Raw genomic sequence first — 22,638 nt, 5'->3', positions numbered from 1 at the left:
GAGATCTGACCCTGGATCAGCAAAGAAATGCGTTAGCGCTCCGTGTTTTATTTCAGCCGTGACTACTGGCGGGTTACAAAGTCTTATATCCCGGTTCATCAAGCCTTCACTGCCAAGGAAAGAAAAGCGACACTCGGTCAGGATCAGGGCGTCGCCTGTAGCGTGGCGGTCGTCACGTGTCGGCAGCCCGCTGACGCAGGCGGCGACAAAAGCATCCTTGTGCCCGTCGATGGCCGCCGCCGCCTCCTCCTTTCTTCCCTGTGACACTTCAAGAGATGAAGTTGGTCTGTGGGATGATGCTCTCCACTTTGTGATCTGCAGGGTTGGCCGCCGCCTCGTAGTTGCAGATAGTCACTTCGTGCCTGTGAGCCTTCAAAGGGTGCAAAAAAGGAAGTAAAGGTGAAAAACAACTCCTGGTTATATACTAGGATTAAGGGTGTAACGCAGTGGTTCTTAAAGGCCTACTGAAAGCCACTACTACCGACCACGCAGTCTGATAGTTTATATATCAATGATGAAATCTTAACATTGAAACACTTGCCAGTACGGCCGGGTTAACTTATAAAGTGCAATTTTAAAATTCCCGCCACACTTCCGGTTGAAAAACTCCCTTGGATATGATTTATGCGAGTGACGTTACAAAATCCACGGAAGTGGTTGTACCCCATCGAACCGATACAAAAACCTCTTGTTTTCTTTGACAAAATTCCACAGTATTCTGGACATCTGTGTTGGTGAATCTTTTGCAATTTGTTTAATGAACAATGGAGGCTGCAAAGAAGAACGTTGTAGGTGGGATCGATCAGTGTATTAGCGGCTAAGTACAATACTTACAGCAACACAACAAGAACTACTTACTACGCCTAGCCCAGGGGTCGGCAACCTTTACCACTCAAAGAGCCATTTTGGAAAGTTTCACAAATTAAAGAAAACAATGGGAGCCACAAAAAAATTTTGAAAATTTAAAATGAAAAACACCGCATACAAAGCTTAAATTGCTTTGCGCTATGTTAACCAGGGGTCTCTGACACACGCACCGGCACGCATCTTAATAAGGAAATTTAATGTTAGTGCGGCCCGCGACTTTTAATTGAATGGCGCTTGATAGCGTCTTTCTTGCCAACCCTCTCAATTTTCCGGGAGACTCCCAAATTTCAGGACGTGCTGGCACTGCTTTTAGCGCCCTCTACAGCCTGCCCAAACAGCGCACCTGCTTGACCACATGTAGAATGCAGCTTTTGCTTGCTCACGTAAGTGACAGCAAGGCATACTTGTTCAACAGCCACACAGCTTACACTGAAGGTAGTCGTACAAAAACAACTTTAACACTGTTACGTTACAAATATGCGCCACACTTTGAACCCACACCAAAAAAGAATGACAAACACATTTCTGGAGAACATCTGCACTGTAACACAACACAACAAATACCCAGAATCCCATGCAGCCCTAACTCTTCCGCTCAACCGACGCACGGAGAGGGGGTGGGGGGGTTGATGTGTGGGGGGGTTTGGTGGTAGCGGAAGAGTTAGGGCTGCATGGGATTCTGGGTATTTGTTGTGTTGTGTTACGGTGCGGATGTTCTCCAGAAATGTTTTTGTCATTCTTTTTTGGTGTGGGTTCACAGTGTGGCGCATATTTGTAACGAAACAGTGTTAAAGTTAACTTTTTAACTTTAACTTATACGGCCACCGTCAGTGTAAGCTGTGGGGCTGTTGAACAAGTATGCCTTGCTGTCGCCTACGTGTGCAAGTAAAAGCAACAAGTGGCCTGGCTGGCACGCTGTTTGTAAATGCTATAGAGGACAATTAATGCAGTGCCATTAGGGCACGCCCTTGATTAAGTAATTAGAGTGAAAATAAGATAATATTTATCCTGGGAGATTTCTAGGAGAGGCAGTCTCCTGGGAAAATCGGGGGCGTCGTTGGAAAACCGGGAGGGTCGGCAAGTATGCAGCTGAGCCGCATCAAAGTGGTCAAAGAGCCGCATGCGGCTCCGGAGCCGCGGGTTGCCGACCCCTGGCCTAGCCGATGCTTGCCGCCAAACCCACGGATGAAGTCCTTCGTCACGCCGTCGATCGCTGGAACGCAGGTGAGCATGGCTGTTGATGGGAAGATGAGGGCTGGCTTGCGTAGGTGGAGCGCTAATGTTTTTATCATAGTTCTGTGAGGTCCGGTTGCTAAGTTGCTAAATTAGCCTTAGCGTCGTTAGCAACAGCATTGTTAAGCCTTACCAGGCTGAGAATTTTTAACCGTGTAGTTACATGTACATGGTTTAATAGTATTGTTGGTCTTCTGTCTATCCTTCCAGTCAGGGGTTTATTTATTTTGTTTCTATCTTCATTTGAGAACGATGCTATCACGTTAGCTCAGTAGCTAAGTGTGTCACCGATGTATTGTCGTGGAGATAAAAGTTACTTTAAATGTCCATTTCGCGTGCTCGACTCTCATTTTCAAGAGGATATAGTATCCGAGGTGGTTTAAAATACAAATCCGTGATCCACAATAGAAAAAGGAGAGAGTGTGGAATCCAATGAGCCAGCTTGTACCTAAGTTACGGTCAGAGCGAAAAAAGATACGTCAATCACTGCCTCTCTAGTGCTTCACTGTAACGATCCTCATCTACGAATCTTTCATCCTCGCTCAAATGAATGGGGTAATCGTCGCTTTGTCGCTCCGAATCTCTCGCTCCATTGTAAACAACGGGGAATTGTGAGGAATACTAGCTCCTGTGACGTCACGCTACTTCCGGTACAGGCAAGGCTTTTTTTATCAGCGAGCAAAAGTTGCGAACTTTATCATCGATTTTCTCTACTAAATCATTTCAGCAAAAATATGGCAATATCGCGAAATGATCAAGTATGACACATACAATGGATCTGCTATCCCCGTTTAAATAAAAACAATTCATTTCAGTAGGCCTTTAACCTGGGTTCGATCGAACCCTAGGGGTGAGTCGGCCTCAGGGGTTCGGCGGAGCCTCCACCACGGAGGTCAAGACACACCCGACTCATCGTGTAAATAAAAACTTATACCCCCAAACAATTTTCCCATCTGATTTGCAGGTGTGTAGTTTGTTGTGATTTAATGCACTTTGTTGGTTTTGTTCTTTGAACAAGGTGATGGTCATGCACGGTTCATTTTGTGCACCAGTAAAAAAAACGTAACTTTGTCTTGAATTTGACATTTAAATTTTTAATTTTTTTTTAACTAAAGAAGGGTTCGGTGAATGCGCATATGAAACTGGTGGGGTTCGGTACCTCCAACAAGGTTAAGAACCACTGGTGTAACGGTACACACAAATTTCGGTTCGGTACGTACCTCGGTTTAGAGGTCACGGTTCGGTTTATTTTCGGTAAAGTAAGAAAACAACAAAATATACATTTTTGTGTTACTTATTTACCAAATTTGCAAAATCTTCCACCAAAAATATTTTTCTTAGTGGAATATTTGATGTGAAGTAATGGGAACCTTGGATAGGTCAATAAATCATAATAACATTGATTTTGATTCAATATTATGTTTTGAGCGATGACAGTTTGAAATAAGAAAAAAAACAGCTTTGTTTTATTAGTCAACAATGCAACTTTTTCTAAATTACATTTAACCTTTAAGCTTTTTTTTTTCACTTTTGTTATGTTTTTGTTTATTTTAATAGTATTTTTAGAATGTGCCGTGGGCCTTTAAAACATTAGCTGGGGGCCGCAAATGGCCTCAGGGGCACACTTTTGACACCCCTGCTATAGATAATAAAAAATTAAATCTGATAAATCTGTGGATAAAAAGCAGAGCCTGGCGACACATGCGCGTTTATCATAACTCTCTCGCTCTCTCTGTCTCTGCCCCTCCCTCACCAATGCTGCTGCGCACACCATTTGTTTTGTTTTTAACCCCTTCCCAACCCTGAACGTACATTGAAAATACATGCAACTCTAACTCAAAATGCCGGACATTTGAGGCATTTAAGAAACTCCGCCCTGACAGCTCCGCAAAAGAGGACATGTCCGGTGAAAAGAGGACGTATGGTCAGTCTATCCTAGCCCGTTAGCTGCTAGCATGCCGTGTGTTGTGCCTCGGTGTGCATTGTTCACACAACCTGCGTTACGCTACTTAATATGTCCGTGTGGAAACTCGTTCGGTACATCTCCAAACCGAACCGAACCCCCCGTACCGAAATGGTTCAATACAAATACACGTACCGTTACACCCCTAATTAGGACACACGTTTCTTCAACCGAATGTGGTAGTTTTATAGGTAACAACCAGATTAGGTAGTTTTATAGGTAACAACCAGATTAGGTTGCTACTACCGAGGTACGTAAAATCAAACTAAACCATATTTTCATAATTTTGCTGCACTTAGGGCTGGGTACCTTGCACACTTGAACCGATACAGTACAAATTCCCAGTACCTGGGAATGAATATCAGTACCGTATTTTTCGGACTATAAGTCGCAGTTTTTTTTTCATAGTTTGGCCGGGGGTGCGACTTATACTCAGGAGCGACTTATGTGTGAAATTATTAACACATTAGCGTCAAATATCAAATAATATTATTTAGCTCATTCACGTAAGAGCGATTAGGAGTGACAGATTGTTTGGTAAACGTATAGCATGTTCTATATGTTGTAGTTATTTGAATGACTCTTACCATAATATGTTACGTTAACATACCGGGCACGTTCTCAGTTGGTTATTTATGCCTCATATAACGTACACTTATTCAGTCTGTTGTTCACTATTCTTTATTTATTTTAAATTGCCTTTCAAATGTCTATTCTTGGGGTTGGGTTTTATCAAATAAATTTCCCCAAAAAATGCGATTGATACTCCAGTGCAACTTATGTTTTTTTCCTTCTTTATTATGCATTTTCGGCAGGTGCGACTTATACTCCGAAAAATACGGTAATAATGATAACTGTGCTCTTCAGTTGTTGATATGTTGTGTTCTCAAACTTCTGAGTCTTATCTGCATTCATTTCATTGTTGCTGTCATCAGGAATTAGTCTTTGCCATTAGCTTTAAAGGCCTACTGAAATGAATTTTTTTAATTTAAACGGGGATAGCAGATCTATTCTATGTGTCATACTTGATCATTTCGCGATATTGCCATATTTTTGCTGAAAGGATTTAGTATAGAACAACGACGATAAAGATTGCAACTTTTGGTATCTGATAAAAAAAAGGCTTGCACCTACCGGAAGTAGCGTGACGTAGTCAGTTGAACATATACGCAAAGTTCCCTATTGTTTACAATGATGGCCGCATGAAGTGAGAGAGATTCGGACCGAGAAAGCGACAATTTCCCCATTAATTTGAGCGAGGATGAAAGATTTGTGGATGAGTAAAGTGCAAGTGAAGGACTAGTGGGGAGTTGAAGCTATTCAGATAGGGAAGATGCTGTGAGAGCCAGGGGTGACCTGATATTCAGCTGGGAATGACTACAACAGTAAATAAACACAAGACATATATATACTCTATTAGCCACAACACAACCAGGCTTATATTTAATATGCCACAAATTAATCCTGCATAAAAACACCTGCGTGTTTGTTATGCTAGCTCCTAGCTCCTCTGCTAGCTCCTAGCTCCATAGAACACGCCAATACAATTCAAACACCTGATCAACACACACAATCACTCAGCCCAAAAGACCGTTTACCTAACCCAAGGTTCATAAAGCTTATATATTTTTAAAAAGTTACGTACGTGACGCGCACATACGGTCAAGTTATCGAATGTTTAGCAGCCAAGGCTGCATACTCACGGTACCTGATATTCAGCTGGGAATGACTACAACAGTAAATAAACACAAGACATATATATACTCTATTAGCCACAACACAACCAGGCTTATATTTAATATGCCACAAATTAATCCTGCATAATAACACCTGCGTGTTTGTTATGCTAGCTCCTAGCTCCTCTGCTAGCTCCTAGCTCCATAGAACACGCCAATACAATTCAAACACCTGATCAACACACACAATCACTCAGCCCAAAAGACCGTTCACCTAACCCAAGGTTCATAAAGCTTATATATTTTTAAAAAGTTACGTACGTGACGCGCACGTACGGTACGGTACGTGTTATGCTAGCTCCTAGCTCCTCTGCTAGCTCCTAGCTCCATAGAACACGCCAATACAATTCAAACACATGATCAACACACACAATCACTCAGCCCAAAAGACCGTTCACCTAACCCAAGGTTCATAAAGCTTATATATTTTAAAAAAGTTACGTACATACGCAAAAAAAAGCCAAAGCTGCATACTCACAGTAGCACGTCTGCGTCTTTGTCATCCAAATCAAAGTAATCCTGGTAAGAGTCTGTGTTGTCCCAGTTCTCTACAGGCGTCTGTGTATCCAAATCAAAAGTCCTCCTGGTTAGAGTCTCTGTTATCCGAGTTCTTCCATCTTGACTGCATCTTTCGGGAATGTAAACAAAGAAGCGCCGGCTGTGTACTGTTGTGGCTGACTACGTTCGAAAAATACGTCCATTTCGCACCGACAACTTTCTTCTTTGCTTGCTCGGCTTCCTTCTCCATAATGCAATGAACATGATTGAAACAGATTCACGAACACAGATGTCCAGAATACTGTGGAATTATGAAATGAAAACAGAGCTTTTTCGTATCGGCTTCAATGTGGAAGGCATACCCGTGTTCGCCGGGCTACGTCACGCGCATACGTCATCCTCAGAGGCGTTTCGAACCGGAAGTTTAGCGGCAAATTTAAAATGTCACTTTATAAGTTAACCCGGCCGTATTGGCATGTGTTATAATGTTAAGATTTCATCATTGATATATAAACTATCAGACTGCGTGGTCGGTAGTAGTGGGTTTCAGTAGGCCTTTAATGTGCCAGTCTTGTCTTTTGTTGAGTCCTACAAAGTGTTTATACAGTAAGTACTGTACTTGTTACACACGAGCTGTAACGTTCATCTTAGTTTTCATCACCAACCATGGAGGTGTTGAAATCGCCATGTAAAATCGCCAATGTTAATAAGCAGCATGTGCATGGCATATCAAATGTGAATTAGCATTGAGGTAGCGCATTGTGAAAGAGTGGAGCCTTACATTCAAGTGCTTTCTATCAGGCAGTTAACTACAGATACGCCTGTTTGCAGCCGAGTTGTGGTTACTCAGACTGAACTAAATCGCAAACTGGATTACATCTTGGAGAAGCTTTCCACGCTGCAAGGCAAAGCTGTGACCAATTTGACTACCAGGAATGGACAATTGAAGTGAAACGTTTGAATTAGTTCTCGTTCCTCTCAAACAAACATTCTAACCTGTGTTTTGTTTTACCACTGGAATGGCTCGGCAAGGTTGTTGCTACAAGACTCCCCCAGAGTCTTTACCCGTCTTTCATGAACCAATTTTGGAGGTGTTGGAATCGCCATGGAAAATCGCTAACGCTATTAGTAGCACGTAGATGGAATATCCAATGCGAATAAGCATCGAGCTAGCGCATTTTGAAAAGTGTAGCCTGTCATCCAAGTGCTTCCTATCGGGCAGTTTGCTACGAATACGACCGTTTGAACTGGATTGATTTTATGTGACTTGGTAAGACGGTAGTACCAAAGAATTTGGTCGGTACCAATAAAAGTACCAAATTCCCTCCCTTTCCCATGCTAATAAAGCAAGCATGTCTGCAAGTAAGTAAGTAACTTTTCAAAAATGTACATGCTACAAATTAGCATTAGCAATTTCAATTGCCGATTTTAAACACCTCAGAATTTGTTAATGAAAACTACAACTACAATCAAACAGCTGGTGTGTTATAATTACAATATTTACAGTATAAACACTTTGTAAAACTTAACAAATGACAATACTTCAACTTAATGGCAAAGACTACTTTCTGATTACACAACAACACACCGTAGCTGATACAATACTGCCATATAATGTCTTGGAATTACAACTGCATGCAAAGTCGACTACATGACACGTGCAAATGAGACCCAAAAGTGTAAGAAAACAAAGTACCAAAAATTGGTATCGTCAAGTACTGATTGGTGCCGTATCGGTTCAAATGTGAAAGATACCCATTCCTAGTTTTTCATATTCCATCTTGTTAATCGTACGACCAAACATTGTGCATAAATAGACATTTGTGACTTGGTCTATGCACTTTTTTTTTTTTATTATCGCATCGCAGCAAAATAATCAACTAAAAGATGTCATGATCTGTTAGGGCTGGACCCCCGAACGCAGAGACAGAGGCAACGTGCAGGAAATAGTGTGTTTGAGTTCATCCTCACAAAGAAGTAATCCACACGTGACGTGGAAAGTAAAAAAAACTCACCTCCGAGAATTCCCCTCTCAGGCCGATGTAGTAGATACGGGTGTTCTCGTCTCCGAAGTTCTTGGAGATATGGATGGACAGGTGCTGGACGTTGGAAAAACGAGCAATTCTAGACGCCCCCCCCACACACACACACACACAGAAAAAAGGCTTAGTCATCCCCGAACAACAAGTCTTTTTATTTTAACCACAGTGAGCCTCACTTTGTTGGGTACTCCAGCTGAGCGTCCGGGTCTCGGTTGAGTCTGAAGGCTTGTTCTGGTTCTCTGCCAGTGTCGTCAAAAGACATGTGAGGGATGTTCTTGTACCTGAAGGCAACATTTCCATTAGCAAGGTTTGCTCGGTCTTACAGCCCAAATGGTTTAAGTCCACTCTGCTTGTCAGGACAAGCCGTCATCAGCCTCTGGCAGCTAGTGCACTAATCGCTAGCCGACAACCAATGCGCTAATTGCTAGATGACAAATGGTGTGCTAATCGCTTACTCACATTGAGTGCGTTCATCTCTAGCTGACAACTAGTGCACTAATCACTAGCTGACATTGAGTGTGTTAATCGCTTGCTGACAACTACTGTGCTAATCGTTAGCTGACAACCAGTGCACTAATTGCTTGCTAACATCACTTGATGACAACAATTGGTTATTCACTAGCTGCCAACAAGTGCACTAATCGGTTGCTGACAGTGAGTGCGCTAGTCGCTTACAGACGAGTGCGCTAATCGCTTGCTAACATCACTTGCTGACAACGAATGTGTTAATCGCTAGCTGACAACAAGTGCACTAATCGCTTGCTGACAACGAGTGTGCTAATCGCTTGCAGACAACCAGTGTGCTAATCGCTCGCTAACATTGAGTGCGTTCATTGCTAGCTGACAACGAGTGCGCCGATCGCTTTCTAACATTGAGTGTGTTCATCGCTAGCTGACCACTAGTGCACTAATCGCTTGCTGACAACAAGTGCGTTGATCGTTTGCTGACAACTAGTGCGCTAATCGCTTGCTAACACTGAGAGCGCTAATCGCTTGCTGACAACTAGTGCGCAAATCGCTTGCTAGCATTGAGTGTGTTCATTGCTAATTGAAAACGAGTGCGCTAATCGCTAGCTGACAAAAAAATGTGTTGATTGCCAGCTGACAACTAGTGCGCCGATCGCTTGCTAACATTTAGTGCGTTCATCACTAGCTGACAACTAGTGCACTAATCGCTTGCTGACAACAAGTGCACTAATCGCTTGCTAACACTGAGTTCGCTAATCGCTTGCTGACAACTAGTGCGCAAATTGCTTGCTAACATTGAGTGTGTTCATTGCTAGTTGAAAGCGAGTGCGCTAATCGCCAGCTGACAACGGGTGCGCCGATCGCTTGCTAACATTTAGTGTGTTCATCACTAGCTGACAACTAGTGCACTAATCGCTTGCTGACAAGTGCGTTATTTGTTTGCTGACAACTAGAGCGCTAATCGCTCGCTAACACTGAGTGCGTTAATCGCGAGCTGACAACTAGTGCACTAATCACTTGCTGACGAGTGTGTTAATCCCTAGCTGACAACTAATGTGCTAATCACTAGCTGACAGCTACAGTGCTAATCGCTTGCTGACAACGAGTGTGCTAATCGCTTGCCGACAACCAGTGCACTAATCGCTTGCTAACATTGAGTGCATCCATTGCTAGCTGACGAGTGCGCTAATCACTGGCTGACAAAGAATGATCGCCAGGTGACAACAAGTGCGCCGATCGCTTGCTAACATTGAGTGCGTTCATCGCTAGCTGACAACTAGTGCACTAATCGCTTGCTGACAACAATTGCGTTAATCGTTTGCTGACACTGAGTGCGTTAATCGCGAGCTGACAACTAATGTGCTAATCGCTAGCTGACAGCTACAGTGCTAATTGCTTGCTGGAAACTAGTGTGATAATCGCTTGCTGACAACTAGCGTGTTAATTGCTAGCCGACCACTACTGCACCAATCGCTTGCTAACAACTAGAGTGCTAATCGCTAGCGGACCACTAGTGGGGTAAACACTAGCTGACAACTAGTGCACTAATCACTTGCTGACAACTAGTATGCTAATCGCTAGCAGACAACTACTGCATTAATCTCTTGCTAACTACTGTGCTAATCCGTAGCTGACAGCTACTGCACTAATCGCGTGCTAACAACTACTGTGCTAATCGCTTGCTGACAACTAGTGTGCTAATTGGTGGCGAATGGTGCAGTTTTCTTTCCATTCAGTGGCCCATACTACTTTAGTTTTGGTATTTTTAGTTAATTTAGCTCTTTTTATGCTTGGAAATGCGCCAAAAACAGGTAGAATATGCATTTTTTGAAAAAGGACACATACGCCCAAGTGTGACCTGACAAGTGATTGATGTTTATATAAGGAAAAAAGTTGCTAAGTTGGCAACACTGCTCCCTCCTGCTATGTTGTCTTGTTCTCTGGCAGACAATTTGTAGCAGTCCAAATGTATCCAAGGCGCGCCAACACAAAGTAGTGACTATGTTTGGTTTGGTCGACAACCGCTTATGTCGACGCGGTCCCACTCACAGTCGTATCTCTGCCGGGTGTGAGCCGTCGTCCTCCCCAGAGATGATGACTCCTTTCAGCTTGACGCTACCTGTGAAACTAAGGAGGAGACGAGCGTCATCGCCATGGCAACCAAACGCCGCAAGACAATCCTGCCGTGACGGAAAAACGAAGAGGCTTCAAAGAACAAAACAAGTGGCGTGTGTGATTACGCCGAATCATCAAGAAAAAACAAACGTACAACTTACGGAATATTGAACAGCAGCTCTTCATCGGCGTCACTCTCCACGTACTGTAGGGCAAATACCAGCAATTACTGCATCATTTCACACACTCATCCATCTAGCACAGGGGTGTACAATCGGGGGCCATTTTCTTTTCTTTTTTAATTTTCAAACCCAATACATTGATTTTTTTTTTTTTTTTAAACCTTTAGGGCTCCCCTCAAGTAAGTAACATAAGTAACATTGGGACGGCGTGGCGAAGTTGGTAGAGTGGCCGTGCCAGCAATCGGAGGGTTGCTGGTTACTGGGGTTCAATCCCCACCTTCTACCATCCTAGTCCTTGGGCAAGACACTTCACCCTTGCTCCTGATGGCTGCTGGTTAGCGCCTTGCATGGCAGCTCCCGCCATCAGTGTGTGAATGTGTGTGTGAATGGGTGAATGTTGAAATACCGTCAAAGCGCTTTGAGTACCTTGAAGGTAGAAAAGCGCTATACAAGTATAACCCATTTATCATTTATATCTATTTTTTCCAATGCTTAAATCGCTCAATATGATGGTTTTTTTTCAGGTTTTATTTTTGTTAAAGAAAACAAAATTTTTTTATGGCAAAAACACAAAATATTAGGGGTGTCAATCTTTGGGCACCTAATGATTCGATCCAGTTCTGATTCCTGCCGTGACGATTCGATTCAGAATCAATTCTCCATTCTCGCAATGTTTTATTTTGTGTATTAATTATAATTGTATTTATTTTTTTAAACAGGCTACAGGTTAGAAAAACTCCTTTTGGTTGAATGGAAGGGGCCTAAAAACATATTTTTAATAAAAGTGATGGTTTAAAAAAAAAAATTGTTATACTGTTTTTTTTTTTTTAAATCGACTTAAAAATATGAATCGATTTAGAATCGCAATTTGTACATCTCTACAAAATATGCAATATCCCCCCCAAAAAACATTACAAAATGTATTATTTAATGTGAATTAATTGGAGCCTTAAATAGGTCAATAATTCCCAACAACATTGATTAATATTTTTTGAGCGATGACAGTTTAAAAAAAATACACAAAAATTCAGAAGGACCCCACTCATAAAAGTGTAAAAAATAGGTCATACATTATTTTTTTTACTTTTGGTGCTTAAAACTCTAGATCGGGGGTCAGCAACCACGTGGCCCTAGAGCCGCATGCGGCTCTTTAGCGCCGCCCTTTTTCAGAGATGTGTGAAAATGGAAAAAAATGAAGAAAAACATATATTTTTTGTTTTAATATATATTCTGTAGGAGGACAAACATGACACAAACCTTCCTAATTGTTAGAAATCCCACTGTTTATGTTATACATGCTTCACTGATGAGGGTATTTGGCAAGCACCGTTTTGTCCTACTAATTTAAGCGATCCTTGAACTCATCGTAGTTTGTTTACATGTACAACTTTCTCTCATGCTGCCACAGAAAGACGTGTTTTATGCCACTCATTCTGTCTCATTTTGTCCACCAAACATTTTATGCTGTGCGTGAATGCACAAAGGCGAGCTTTGTTGATGGTACTGACTTGTGCGGAGCGCTAATCAGGCATATTTTGGTCAGTGCAAGACTGCAAGCTAATCGATGCTAACATGCCATTTAGGCTAGCTGTATGTACATATTGCATCATTATGCCTCGTTTGTAGGTATATTTGAGCTCATTTAATTTCCTTTACTTATGTCCTCTGTGTGTTTAATTTATATTTGCCTGTCTCATGACATTATTTGTATGTAATATTGGCTGCATTTCTCATAGATGTTTGTGTGCTATGTTGTTCCAGACCACAGCAAATGTTACCCAGCTTGCAAAGATTGTAATAAATCTATTAGAAGAAGACAGCCTGCCGTTGCCTTTAACTTGGACACACACATCTATACCTTTGTCCATTCTGAGAAGGTATCTCATCCTGTGAGAAGCCTCCATTTTACTAATGGTTTCCAATGTTGTAAAAATGTGTAGAATAAAAATTAAAATACAACATTTCTGTCAACAAAGATTTGCGTCAGCCTTCGATAGTAGGCTAATATAGACACTTACATCATGTGTTGCCTTCATTATAACATTTTAATAAGGCTTTTAATGTTTTGTGGCTCGCTGTACTGATTCAATACTGAGATTCCATATTGATACCATCCTAATTCTAATCAATACTAAAACTTGACATGCAATTTTTAATTGTGTCTATAGAACATTTTTTTTCAAAGTTGTTACCCATTTATTTTGTTTTGTTTACTTTTTAAACATTTTCCAAAGCCACACTGCAGTTTTGGAATGGACTTCACTACAGTAGGAGGTATCAGATGCTATTTATTTTCCCCGTTTGACCTGAGTCAACATGTCCTTTTGTAACAGTAATAGTTTCAATTTGGTTTAGCAGTGTCGCGGCCATGCCCATTCAAAAGCCCGTAGAGATAATTGCTCATTTAACATGGCTTCGAACGGCATCGCCATGGCTGATTTCTGGGCATATTTCTAAAACGACCTTACTATCTAAGTTTGTATTGGAGCCCAACTTTTCCCCTAAAAAGGTATTGTGTCTAAAGAACATTTTATTTCAAAGTTGTTACCCATTTAATTTGTTTTGTTTACTTTTTAAATAATGCCAAAGCCACACTGCAGTTTTGAATGGACTTCACTAAAGTAGGAGATATCAGACAGTGTTTCCCATAAACTGCCAAGATACCTGTGGCGGTGGGGGCGTGGCTATGGGCGTGGTCACCATGACATCTTCGAGTAATTTGCATAATTTACTACAATGATATGATTTTCTCTAAAAAGGCTCAAAAAATGTATACTTACTAATTAATAATAACAGTTTTCTTTTAAACGTCCATCCATCCATCCATTTTACAATATAATTACAACACTTTATGTACATATTTATATACAGATTTGAACAATAAGTTATTCACTGAAATATATTTATTAATTGTGGTTCTTACAAAAAATATATCTTATAAAACATAAAAGCTAAAATGTCTCTTAAAGCTCTGCCCCTTTAATTAGAGCATACTAAATAATTTAACTTTAGCCTACTACTACAACCATATTATTTACCAGCAACATAAAGTGAAACAGAGGCAGAGGTGTCCTGCCACAGTCAGTAACAAATAAACAGAAAACAGTAGTGGTCAAATACAAATAAGGCAACAAGAGAAGTATCCTACACTTCTCTTTTGTAAAGTAAATCTGAACAGCCTATATGGGCATCAACTTTATGATTTGCCTGAGAAGCTGGACAGGACAAAAAATATATAAATAATTTTTTTAAATTTTTATTTGTGGCGGACGTAATTCTTTCGTGGCGGGCCGCCACAAATAAATGAATGTGTGGGAAACACTGTCAGATACTATTTTTTCCCTCGTTTGACCTGAGTCAACATGTCCTTTTGTAATAGTTTCAGTTCGGTTTTTCGTCGCGGCCATGCCCATTCAAAAGCCCATAGACATAATTGCTCATTTAACACGGCTTCGAACGGCATCGTCATAGCTCATTTATGGGCGTGATTCTAAAACGACCTTACTATTTAAGTTTATATTGGAGCCCAAATTTTTCCCTAAAAAGGTATTGTGTCTAGAGAACATTTTCTTTCAAAGTTGCAACCCATTTATTTGGTTTTGTTTACCTTTTAAATAATGCCAATAAAATAATGAATAAATAACGAATGGACTTCACTACAGTAGGAGTTATCGGATGCTATTTATTTTTCTCCATTTTACCTGAGTCAACATGTCCTTTATGTTAGAATAATTGTATCTAGGTTATCACAAAACTTTGTGTTTCAATGAGTTCCCGGCGAGCAGACAAAAGCTGTCTTTGATCCTACCAAACAAAAGGCTTGTTAAACTCCACTGTGTAGGATGGGAAGCAACATGAAGGTGTTCTGTTTCTTTCTTCTATTGTAATCCGTAGAAAGATTTTGTTTTGACCCAAGAACTACAGAGCGAAGAGGAAGCAGGACCTTACTCCCCTCCAGGCGACCTTTTGTTTGAACTGTTTTACGAACTTTTCTTTGAACTGTTCTGCAACCAAAGGTGATGGCTGTTTACGACCCCCTCCCTTAGAAACAGCTGTTGCCATGTAATCAGGGAAAGTCCAAATAAAAGAGGAGGCGTACAATATTTCGTCAGGAGCGTGGGACGACACTGTAAAAGGGTACAGTGTCTACACGTTTCTCCTCATCGAGCCTAATTTTAATTCCTTGCTTCTTGTCTTGTTTAATAGATGTCATCAGTGTTTGAACCTGACATCTTCTGTAATAGTAATAGTTTCAGTTTGGTAGCGGGGGGTGTATATTGTAGCGTCCCAGAAGAGTTAGTGCTGCAAAAGGGTTCTGGGTATTTGTTCTGTTGTGTTTATGTTGTGTTACGGTGGGGATGTTCTCCCGAAATGTGTTTGTCATTCTTGTTTGGTGTGGGTTCACAGTGTGGCGCATATTTGTAACAGTGTTAAAGTTGTTTATACGGTCACCCTCAGTGTGACCTGTATGACTGTTGACCAAGTATGCTTGGCATTCACTCGTGCGAAAAGCCGTAGAAATTATGTGATTGGGCCGGCACGCAAAGGCCCCCAATATTGTTGTCTGGGTGGAAATCGGAAGAAATTCGGGAGAATGGTTGCCCCGGGAGATTTTCGGGAGGGGCACTGAAATTCGGGAGTCTCCTGTGAAAATCGGGAGGGTTGGCAAGTATGACTGGGAGACGCAACTGCTCCGTACTTCTCCCTACGTCCGTGTACCACTCTGTACAGCGGCGTTTTAAAAAGTCATACATTTTACTTTTTTAAACAGATACCGATATTACATTTTAAAGCATTTATCGGCCGATATCGGACATCTCTACTTTTCATATATACTTTGAACATTATCTTTCATATAAACACATGGCTATTGACTATGTTATACTTAATGTAGTTGTCAATATAGTATTTGTGCCCCTGGCTTTCTGTGCAATATGTTGTTGATATCGATATTTGAAACGACTCTGCTCATTTCAATCGGTCAAAGACGGACTTTGTAAAATGGCATTCAAGTCTCATTAAAGTTTGTTTGGGTGGCCAGCCGGGCGGCCTACCTTGTCCCGGTCTTTCCGCTGGTCCCACGGCTTGAACACCAGCCTGCCGTCGCCGTCCCTGCTCTCGTTCAGACACTGCATCTTGTCCAGGTCGATCCGCTGATACAGGCCGTACTCGACGCCTCTCTCGGCGGGCTCATGGGAGCCCTCGCAGCTGCAGCCGTGGTCGTGATGGCCGTGTCCGTGTCCCGACATTATGGTGGCTGTGGAGACGGAAGGGACCTTTTATTTTGTTGAAAGTGACCCGAAAAGAAGGAGTGGAAGTGGAAGCGAGGGACGACGTTGGCGTGGAGACTTACTGACATAGACAACTTTCATTTGGCAGCGTGTTACACCAGCTGGCTTTAGACGCTGGTTGACATATACTTCCGGGTTAGGCTTTTCACACTAAAACTCAATGTTTTGAATCGCTAAGAAAATTTGTGAACTTTAGCTATTTTTATATGTGACATTGATGGCATAGGCGAACAACAAATTTGGTATGAGTAGTAAAATAAAAAACCTCTGACTAAAATATGAACATTGGTTTATTTATACTCTCTGACATTCACTTCCGGTTATGCTTTGCATCCTAAATCTCAATGTTTTGAATCGCTAAATTACATTGTGAAGCTGAACTATTTTTATATTTACCATTAATAGTATACGCAACCGATACATTTTGCATAAGTGTGGAAAAAAACTTTATTACCAGAAAATGAAACAGCAGCTATACAGTCTGATGTTTACTTACGGTTATGCTTCTCATCCTAAAAAAATACATTTGGAATGGCTAAGAAAATGAGTGTGAAACTTAGCTATTTTTATATGTAACATGGAAAATATACGCAGCCGATACATTTGGTAAAAGTACAATCTTACCAAAATATGAACAGCAGTTTTTGCCGTCTGATTTTTACTTTCGGTTATGCTTTCGATCCTAAAACTCGTGTTTTTTCTAATTGCAACGAAAATGTGTGTAAAGTTGTGAACTTTAACTATTTTTATATGTGACATTGATGGCATAAGCGAACAACAAATTTGGTATGAGTAGTAAAATAACAAACCTCTTACTAAAATATGAACAATGGTTTATTTATACTCTCTGACATTCACTTCCGGTTATGCTTTTCATCCGAAATCTCAATGTTTAAATCCCTAAATTACATTGTGAACCTTAATTATTTTTATATTTGCCAATAATTGTATACGCAACCAATCCATTTTGCATAAGTGGTGAAAAAAACGTTATTACCAACAAATGAAACAGCAGCTATATAATATAATATTTACTTCCGGTTATGCTTTTCATCCTAAAAAATAACATTTTGAATGGTTAAGAAAATTAGTGTAAAACTTACCTATTTTTATATGTAACATGAACAATATGCACAGCCGATACATTTGGTAAAAGTACAATCTTACCAAAATATGAACAGCAGTTTTTGCCGTCTGATTTTTACTTTCGGTTATGCTTTCCATCCTAAAACTTGTGTTTTTTTAATTACAACGAAAATGTGTGTAAAGTTGTGAACTTTAGCTATTTTTATATGTGACATTGATGGCATAAGCGAACAACAAATTTGGTATGAGTAGTAAAATAACAAACCTCTTACTAAAATATGAACAATGGTTTATTTATACTCTATGACATTCACTTCCGGTGATGCTTTGCATCCCAAATCTCAATGTTTTAAATCGCTAAAATATACTGTGAACCTTAACTATTTTTATATTTACCAATAATAGTATACGGATACGCAACCGATACATTTTGCATAAGTGGTAAAAACAACTTTATTACTTCCGGTTATGCTTTTCCATCCATCCATCCATCTTCTTCCGCTTATCCGAGGTCGGGTCGCGGGGGCAGCAGCTTAAGCAGGGAAGCCCAGACTTCCCTCTCCCCAGCCACTTTGTCCAACTCCTCCCGGGGGATCCCGAGGCGTTCCCAGGCCAGCCGGGAGACATAGTCTTCCCAACGTGTCCTGGGTCTTCCCCGTGGCCTCCTACCGGTCGGACGTGCCCTAAACACCTCTCTAGGGAGGCGTTCGGGTGGCATCCTGACCAGATGCCCGAACCACCTCATCTGGCTCCTCTCGATGTGGAGGAGCAGCAGCTTTACTTTGAGCTCCCCCCGGATGGCAGAGCTTCTCACCCTATCTCTAAGGGAAGAGCCCCGCCACCCGGCGGAGGAAACTCATTTCGGCCGCTTGTACCCGTGATCTTGTCCTTTCGGTCATAACCCAAAGCTCATGACCATAGGTGAGGATGGGAACGTAGATCGACCGGTAAATTGAGAGCTTTGCCTTCCGGCTCAGCTCCTTCTTCACTACAACGGATCGATACAGCGTCCGCATTACTGAAGACGCCGCACCGATCCGCCTGTCGATCTCACGATCCACTCTTCCCTCACTCGTGAACAAGACTTAGAGGTACTTGAACTCCTCCACTTGGGGCAGGGTCTCCTCCGCAACCCGGAGATGGCACTCCACCCTTTTCCGGGCGAGAACCATGGATTCGGACTTGGAGGTGCTGATTCTCATCCCAGTCGCTTCACACTCAGCTGCGAACCGATCCAGCGAGAGCTGAAGATCCTGGCCAGATGAAGCCATCAGGACCACATCATCTGCAAAAAGCAGAGACCTAATCCTGCAGCCACCAAACCAGATCCCCTCAACGCCTTGACTGTGCCTAGAAATTCTGTCCATAAAAGTTATGAACAGAATCGGTGACAAAGGGCAGCCTTGGCGGAGTCCAACCCTCACTGGAAACGTGTCCGACTTACTGCCGGCAATGCGGACCAAACTCTGGCACTGATCATACAGAGAGCGGACCGCCACAATCAGACAGTCCGATACTCCATACTCTCTGAGCACTCCCCACAGGACTTCCCGAGGGACACGGTCGAATGCCTTCTCCAAGTCCAGAAAACACATGTAGACTGGTTGGGCAAACTCCCATGCACCCTCAAGGACCCTGCCGAGAGTATAGAGCTGGTCCACAGTTCCACGACCAGGACGAAAACCACACTGTTCCTCCTGAATCCGAGGTTCGACTATCCGGCGTAGCCTCCTCTCCAGCACACCTGAATAGACTTTACCGGGAAGGCTGAGGAGGGTGATCCCACGATAGTTAGAACACACCCTCCGGTTCCCCTTCTTAAAGAGAGGAACCACCACCCCAGTCTGCCAATCCAGAGGTACCGCCCCCGATGTCCATGCAATGCTGCAGAGTCTTGTCAACCAAGACAGCCCCACAGCATCCAGAGCCTTAAGGAACTCCGGGCGGATCTCATCCACCCCCGGGGCCTTGCCACCGAGGGGCTTTTTAACTACCTCAGCAACCTCAGCCCCAGAAATAGGAGAGCCCACCACAGATTCCCCAGGCACTGCTTCCTCATAGGAAGACATGTTGGTGGGATTGAGGAGGTCTTCGAAGTATTCCCTCCACCGATCCACAACATCCGCAGTCGAGGTCAGCAGAACACCATCCTCACCGTACACAGTGTTGATAGTGCACTGCTTCCCCTTCCTGAGGCGGCGGATGGTGGTCCAGAATCGCTTCGAAGCCGTCCGGAAGTCGTTTTCCATGGCTTCCCTGAACTCCTCCCATGTCCGAGTTTTTGCCTCCGCGACCGCCGAAGCCGCACACCGCTTGGCCTGTCGGTACCTGTCCGCTGCCTCAGGAGTCCTATGAGCCAAAAGAACCCGATAGGACTCCTTCTTCAGCTTGACGGCATCCCTCACCGCCGGTGTCCACCAACGGGTTCTAGGATTACCGCCACGACAGGCACCAACTACCTTGCGGCCACAGCTCCAATCAGCCGCCTCGACAATAGAGGTGCGGAACATGGTCCATTCGGACTCAATGTCCAGCACCTCCCTCGTGACATGTTCAAAGTTCTTCCGGAGGTGGGAATTTAAACTCTCTCTGACAGGAGACTCTGCCAGACGTTCCCAGCAAACCCTCACAATGCGTTTGGGCCTGCCAGGTCTGTCCGGCATCCTCCCCCACCATCGCAGCCAACTCACCACCAGGTGGTGATCGGTAGAAAGCTCCGCCCCTCTCTTCACCCGAGTGTCCAAAACATGAGGCCGCAAATCCGACGACACAACTACAAAGTCGATCATGGAACTGCGGCCTAGGGTATCCTGGTGCCAAGTGCACATATGGACACCCTTATGTTTGAACATGGTGTTCGTTATGGACAATCTGTGACGGGCACAAAAGTCCAATAACAAAACACCGCTCGGGTTCAGATCCGGGCAACCATTCTTCCCAATCACGCCTCTCCAGGTTTCACTGTCGCTGCCAACATGAGCGTTAAAGTCCCCCAGTAGAACGAGGGAATCACCCGGGGGAGCACTCTCAAGTACTCCCTCGAGTGAATCCAAAAAGGGTGGGTACTCTGATCTGCGGTCCACAGTCAGGACCCGTTCCCCCACCTGAAGGCGGAGGGAAGCTACACTCTCATCCACCGGGTTGAACTCCAACATGCAGGCTCTGAGCCGGGGGGGCAACAAGAATTGCCACCCCAGCCCGTCGCCTCTCACTGCCGGCAACGCCAGAGTAGAAGAGAGTCCAGCCCCTCTCGAGAGAACTGGTTCCAGAGCCCTTGCTGGGCGTCGAAGTGAGTCCGACTGTGTCTAGTCGGAACTTCTCCACCTCGCGCACTAGCTCAGGCTCCTTCCCCCCCAGCGAGGTGACGTTCCACGTCCCAAGAGCTAGCTTCTGTAGCCGAGGCTCACATCGCACCCAACCTCTATGACCCCTGCTATGGGTGGTGAGCCCATTGGAGAGGGGAACCCACGTTGCCTCTTCGGGCTGTGCCCGGCCGGGCCCCATGGGGACATGCCCGGCCACCAGGTGCTCGCCATCGTGCCCCACCTCCGGGCCTGGCACCAGAGGGGGGCCCCGGTGACCCGCGTCCGGGCGAGGGAAATCTGGGTCCATAGTTTTTATTTCTCATTGAGGTCTTCGAGCTGCTCTTTGTCTGATCCCTCACCTAGGACCAGTTTGTCTTGGGAGACCCTACCAGGGGGCCTAAAGCCCCCGGACAACATAGCTCCTAGGATCATTGGGACACGCAAACTCCTCTACCACGGTAAGGTGGCAGCTCAGAGAGGAGATTTATGCTATGTTATGCTTTTAATCCTAAAAATTAACATTTTGAATGGTTAAGAAAATGAGCGTGAAACTTAGCTATTTTTATATGTAACATGAACAGTATACACAACCGAGACATTTGGTAAAAGTAAAATCTTACCAAAATATGAGCGGTTTATGTCGTCTGATTTTTACTTGCTTTTCATCCTAAAACTCGTGTTTTGAATCGCAACGAAAATGTGTGTAATGTTGTGAACTTTAGTTTATATGTGACATTGATGGCATAAGCGAACATCAAATTTGGTACGTGTAGTAAAACCCAACACGGATTTTTTTTTTTACTTCCGGTTATGCTTTTCATCCTAAAACTCGTATTTTGAATCGCAATGAAAACTACCTTGAACTTTAGCTATTCTTGTATGTAATATTAATGGTATACGCACCAACACATTTCGTATAAGTAGTACAATAACAACAATCTTATCAAAATATCAACAGCGGTTTATGCTGTCTGATTTTACTTCCGATTATGCTTTTCATCCTAAGACTCGTGTTTTGAATTGAATTGAAAATTACTTTGAACTTTTAATAATCTACACAACCAACGAATTTTGTATAAGTAGTAGAATAACAACAATCATACCGAAACATGAACAGCAGTTTATGCCGTCTGATGTTTACTTCCGGTTATGCACTTCATTCTAAAACTCATGTTTTGAATGGCTAAAAAAATGAGTGTGAAACTTAGCTATTTTTTTATATGTAACATTGATGGTATACGCGACGAACAACTTCGGTATAAGTATAGTACAAGACACAAAAAACGGCACTCTTACCAAAATATCGCAACGACTAGCTTGGGTTGATGTTGTGTTTGTGATGTCAAGAGTTCCCATGGTCATGAACGTACCACGCCTGATTGGTGAATAAGGAAGTGTTGAGGTGTTGAGATAATAAGGGATGAGGACATATATAAAATATACTAAATATACTAGTTATAATTGGGCTGTGTTGGCATAAGTGGGACGATAAAAGTTTAAACAAGCGAATATTTGCGTGCACTTCTTCTGGAGGCAACAATACTAACAGCGACCATCTGATATTTATTACTACAAGTTACCCTTTTTTTTTAAATTCTCAATTTCTGCACTCGGAGAATGATTTGAAACAGTGTTTATTTTTTTTTTACTGTGTGTTATTTATGATGTACATTCCGAAGAAAATCAACATTACTAGAGAACATTTCTTTCCAAAATATAAACAATTATTGACTGCCATTGCGTATGTTTACTTCCTGGTTAGGTTTTCAAAATACATCTGGTGTTAATGTCTCACGGAAAAGATTCGATTCCGTCTGATTAAGTCTAAGGCAATATGTCATTCAACCTTAAA

General features: G+C 42.7%; 1 protein-coding gene across 3 annotated transcripts; it reads right to left on the bottom strand.

Annotated features, from left to right (window-relative positions):
• On the bottom strand, positions 1-22,136 carry pithd1 (PITH (C-terminal proteasome-interacting domain of thioredoxin-like) domain containing 1). 3 transcript variants are annotated; one of them, XM_062047367.1, is made up of 7 exons: positions 22,083-22,136; positions 16,159-16,361; positions 11,084-11,127; positions 10,857-10,934; positions 8,516-8,620; positions 8,313-8,421; positions 1-370 (listed from the first exon to the last, which is right to left on the bottom strand). In XM_062047367.1, the coding sequence occupies exons 2-7, from the start codon at positions 16,351-16,353 to the stop codon at positions 269-271; spliced, it is 633 nt and encodes a 210-aa protein (XP_061903351.1). In that variant the 5' UTR covers positions 16,354-16,361; positions 22,083-22,136; the 3' UTR covers positions 1-268. The 3 variants fall into 3 exon arrangements, with proteins under 3 accessions (XP_061903351.1, XP_061903349.1, XP_061903350.1); XM_062047365.1 differs by lacking the exon at positions 22,083-22,136 and adding an exon at positions 16,458-16,561; XM_062047366.1 differs by lacking the exon at positions 22,083-22,136 and adding an exon at positions 16,462-16,514.
• Positions 22,137-22,638: the final 502 nt, after the last annotated feature.

The sequence above is a fragment of the Entelurus aequoreus genome, linkage group LG05, assembly GCF_033978785.1.
Source record: "Entelurus aequoreus isolate RoL-2023_Sb linkage group LG05, RoL_Eaeq_v1.1, whole genome shotgun sequence".
In the NCBI taxonomy this organism is placed as follows: Eukaryota; Metazoa; Chordata; class Actinopteri; order Syngnathiformes; family Syngnathidae; genus Entelurus; species Entelurus aequoreus.
This window is presented reverse-complemented; position numbering and strand designations above follow the sequence as displayed.

What these genes read in the sequence shown, in the direction of transcription:
- pithd1 (XM_062047365.1), bottom strand. An exon ending in AGCGGAAAGACCGGGACAAG is followed by an intron (nt 11,128 to 16,158) that starts GTAGGCCGCCCG and finishes TTTGCCCTACAG; the next exon opens with TACGTGGAGAGTGACGCCGA. An exon ending in TGAGAGGGGAATTCTCGGAG is followed by an intron (nt 371 to 8,312) that starts GTGAGTTTTTTT and finishes CACCCTTTGAAG; the next exon opens with GCTCACAGGCACGAAGTGAC.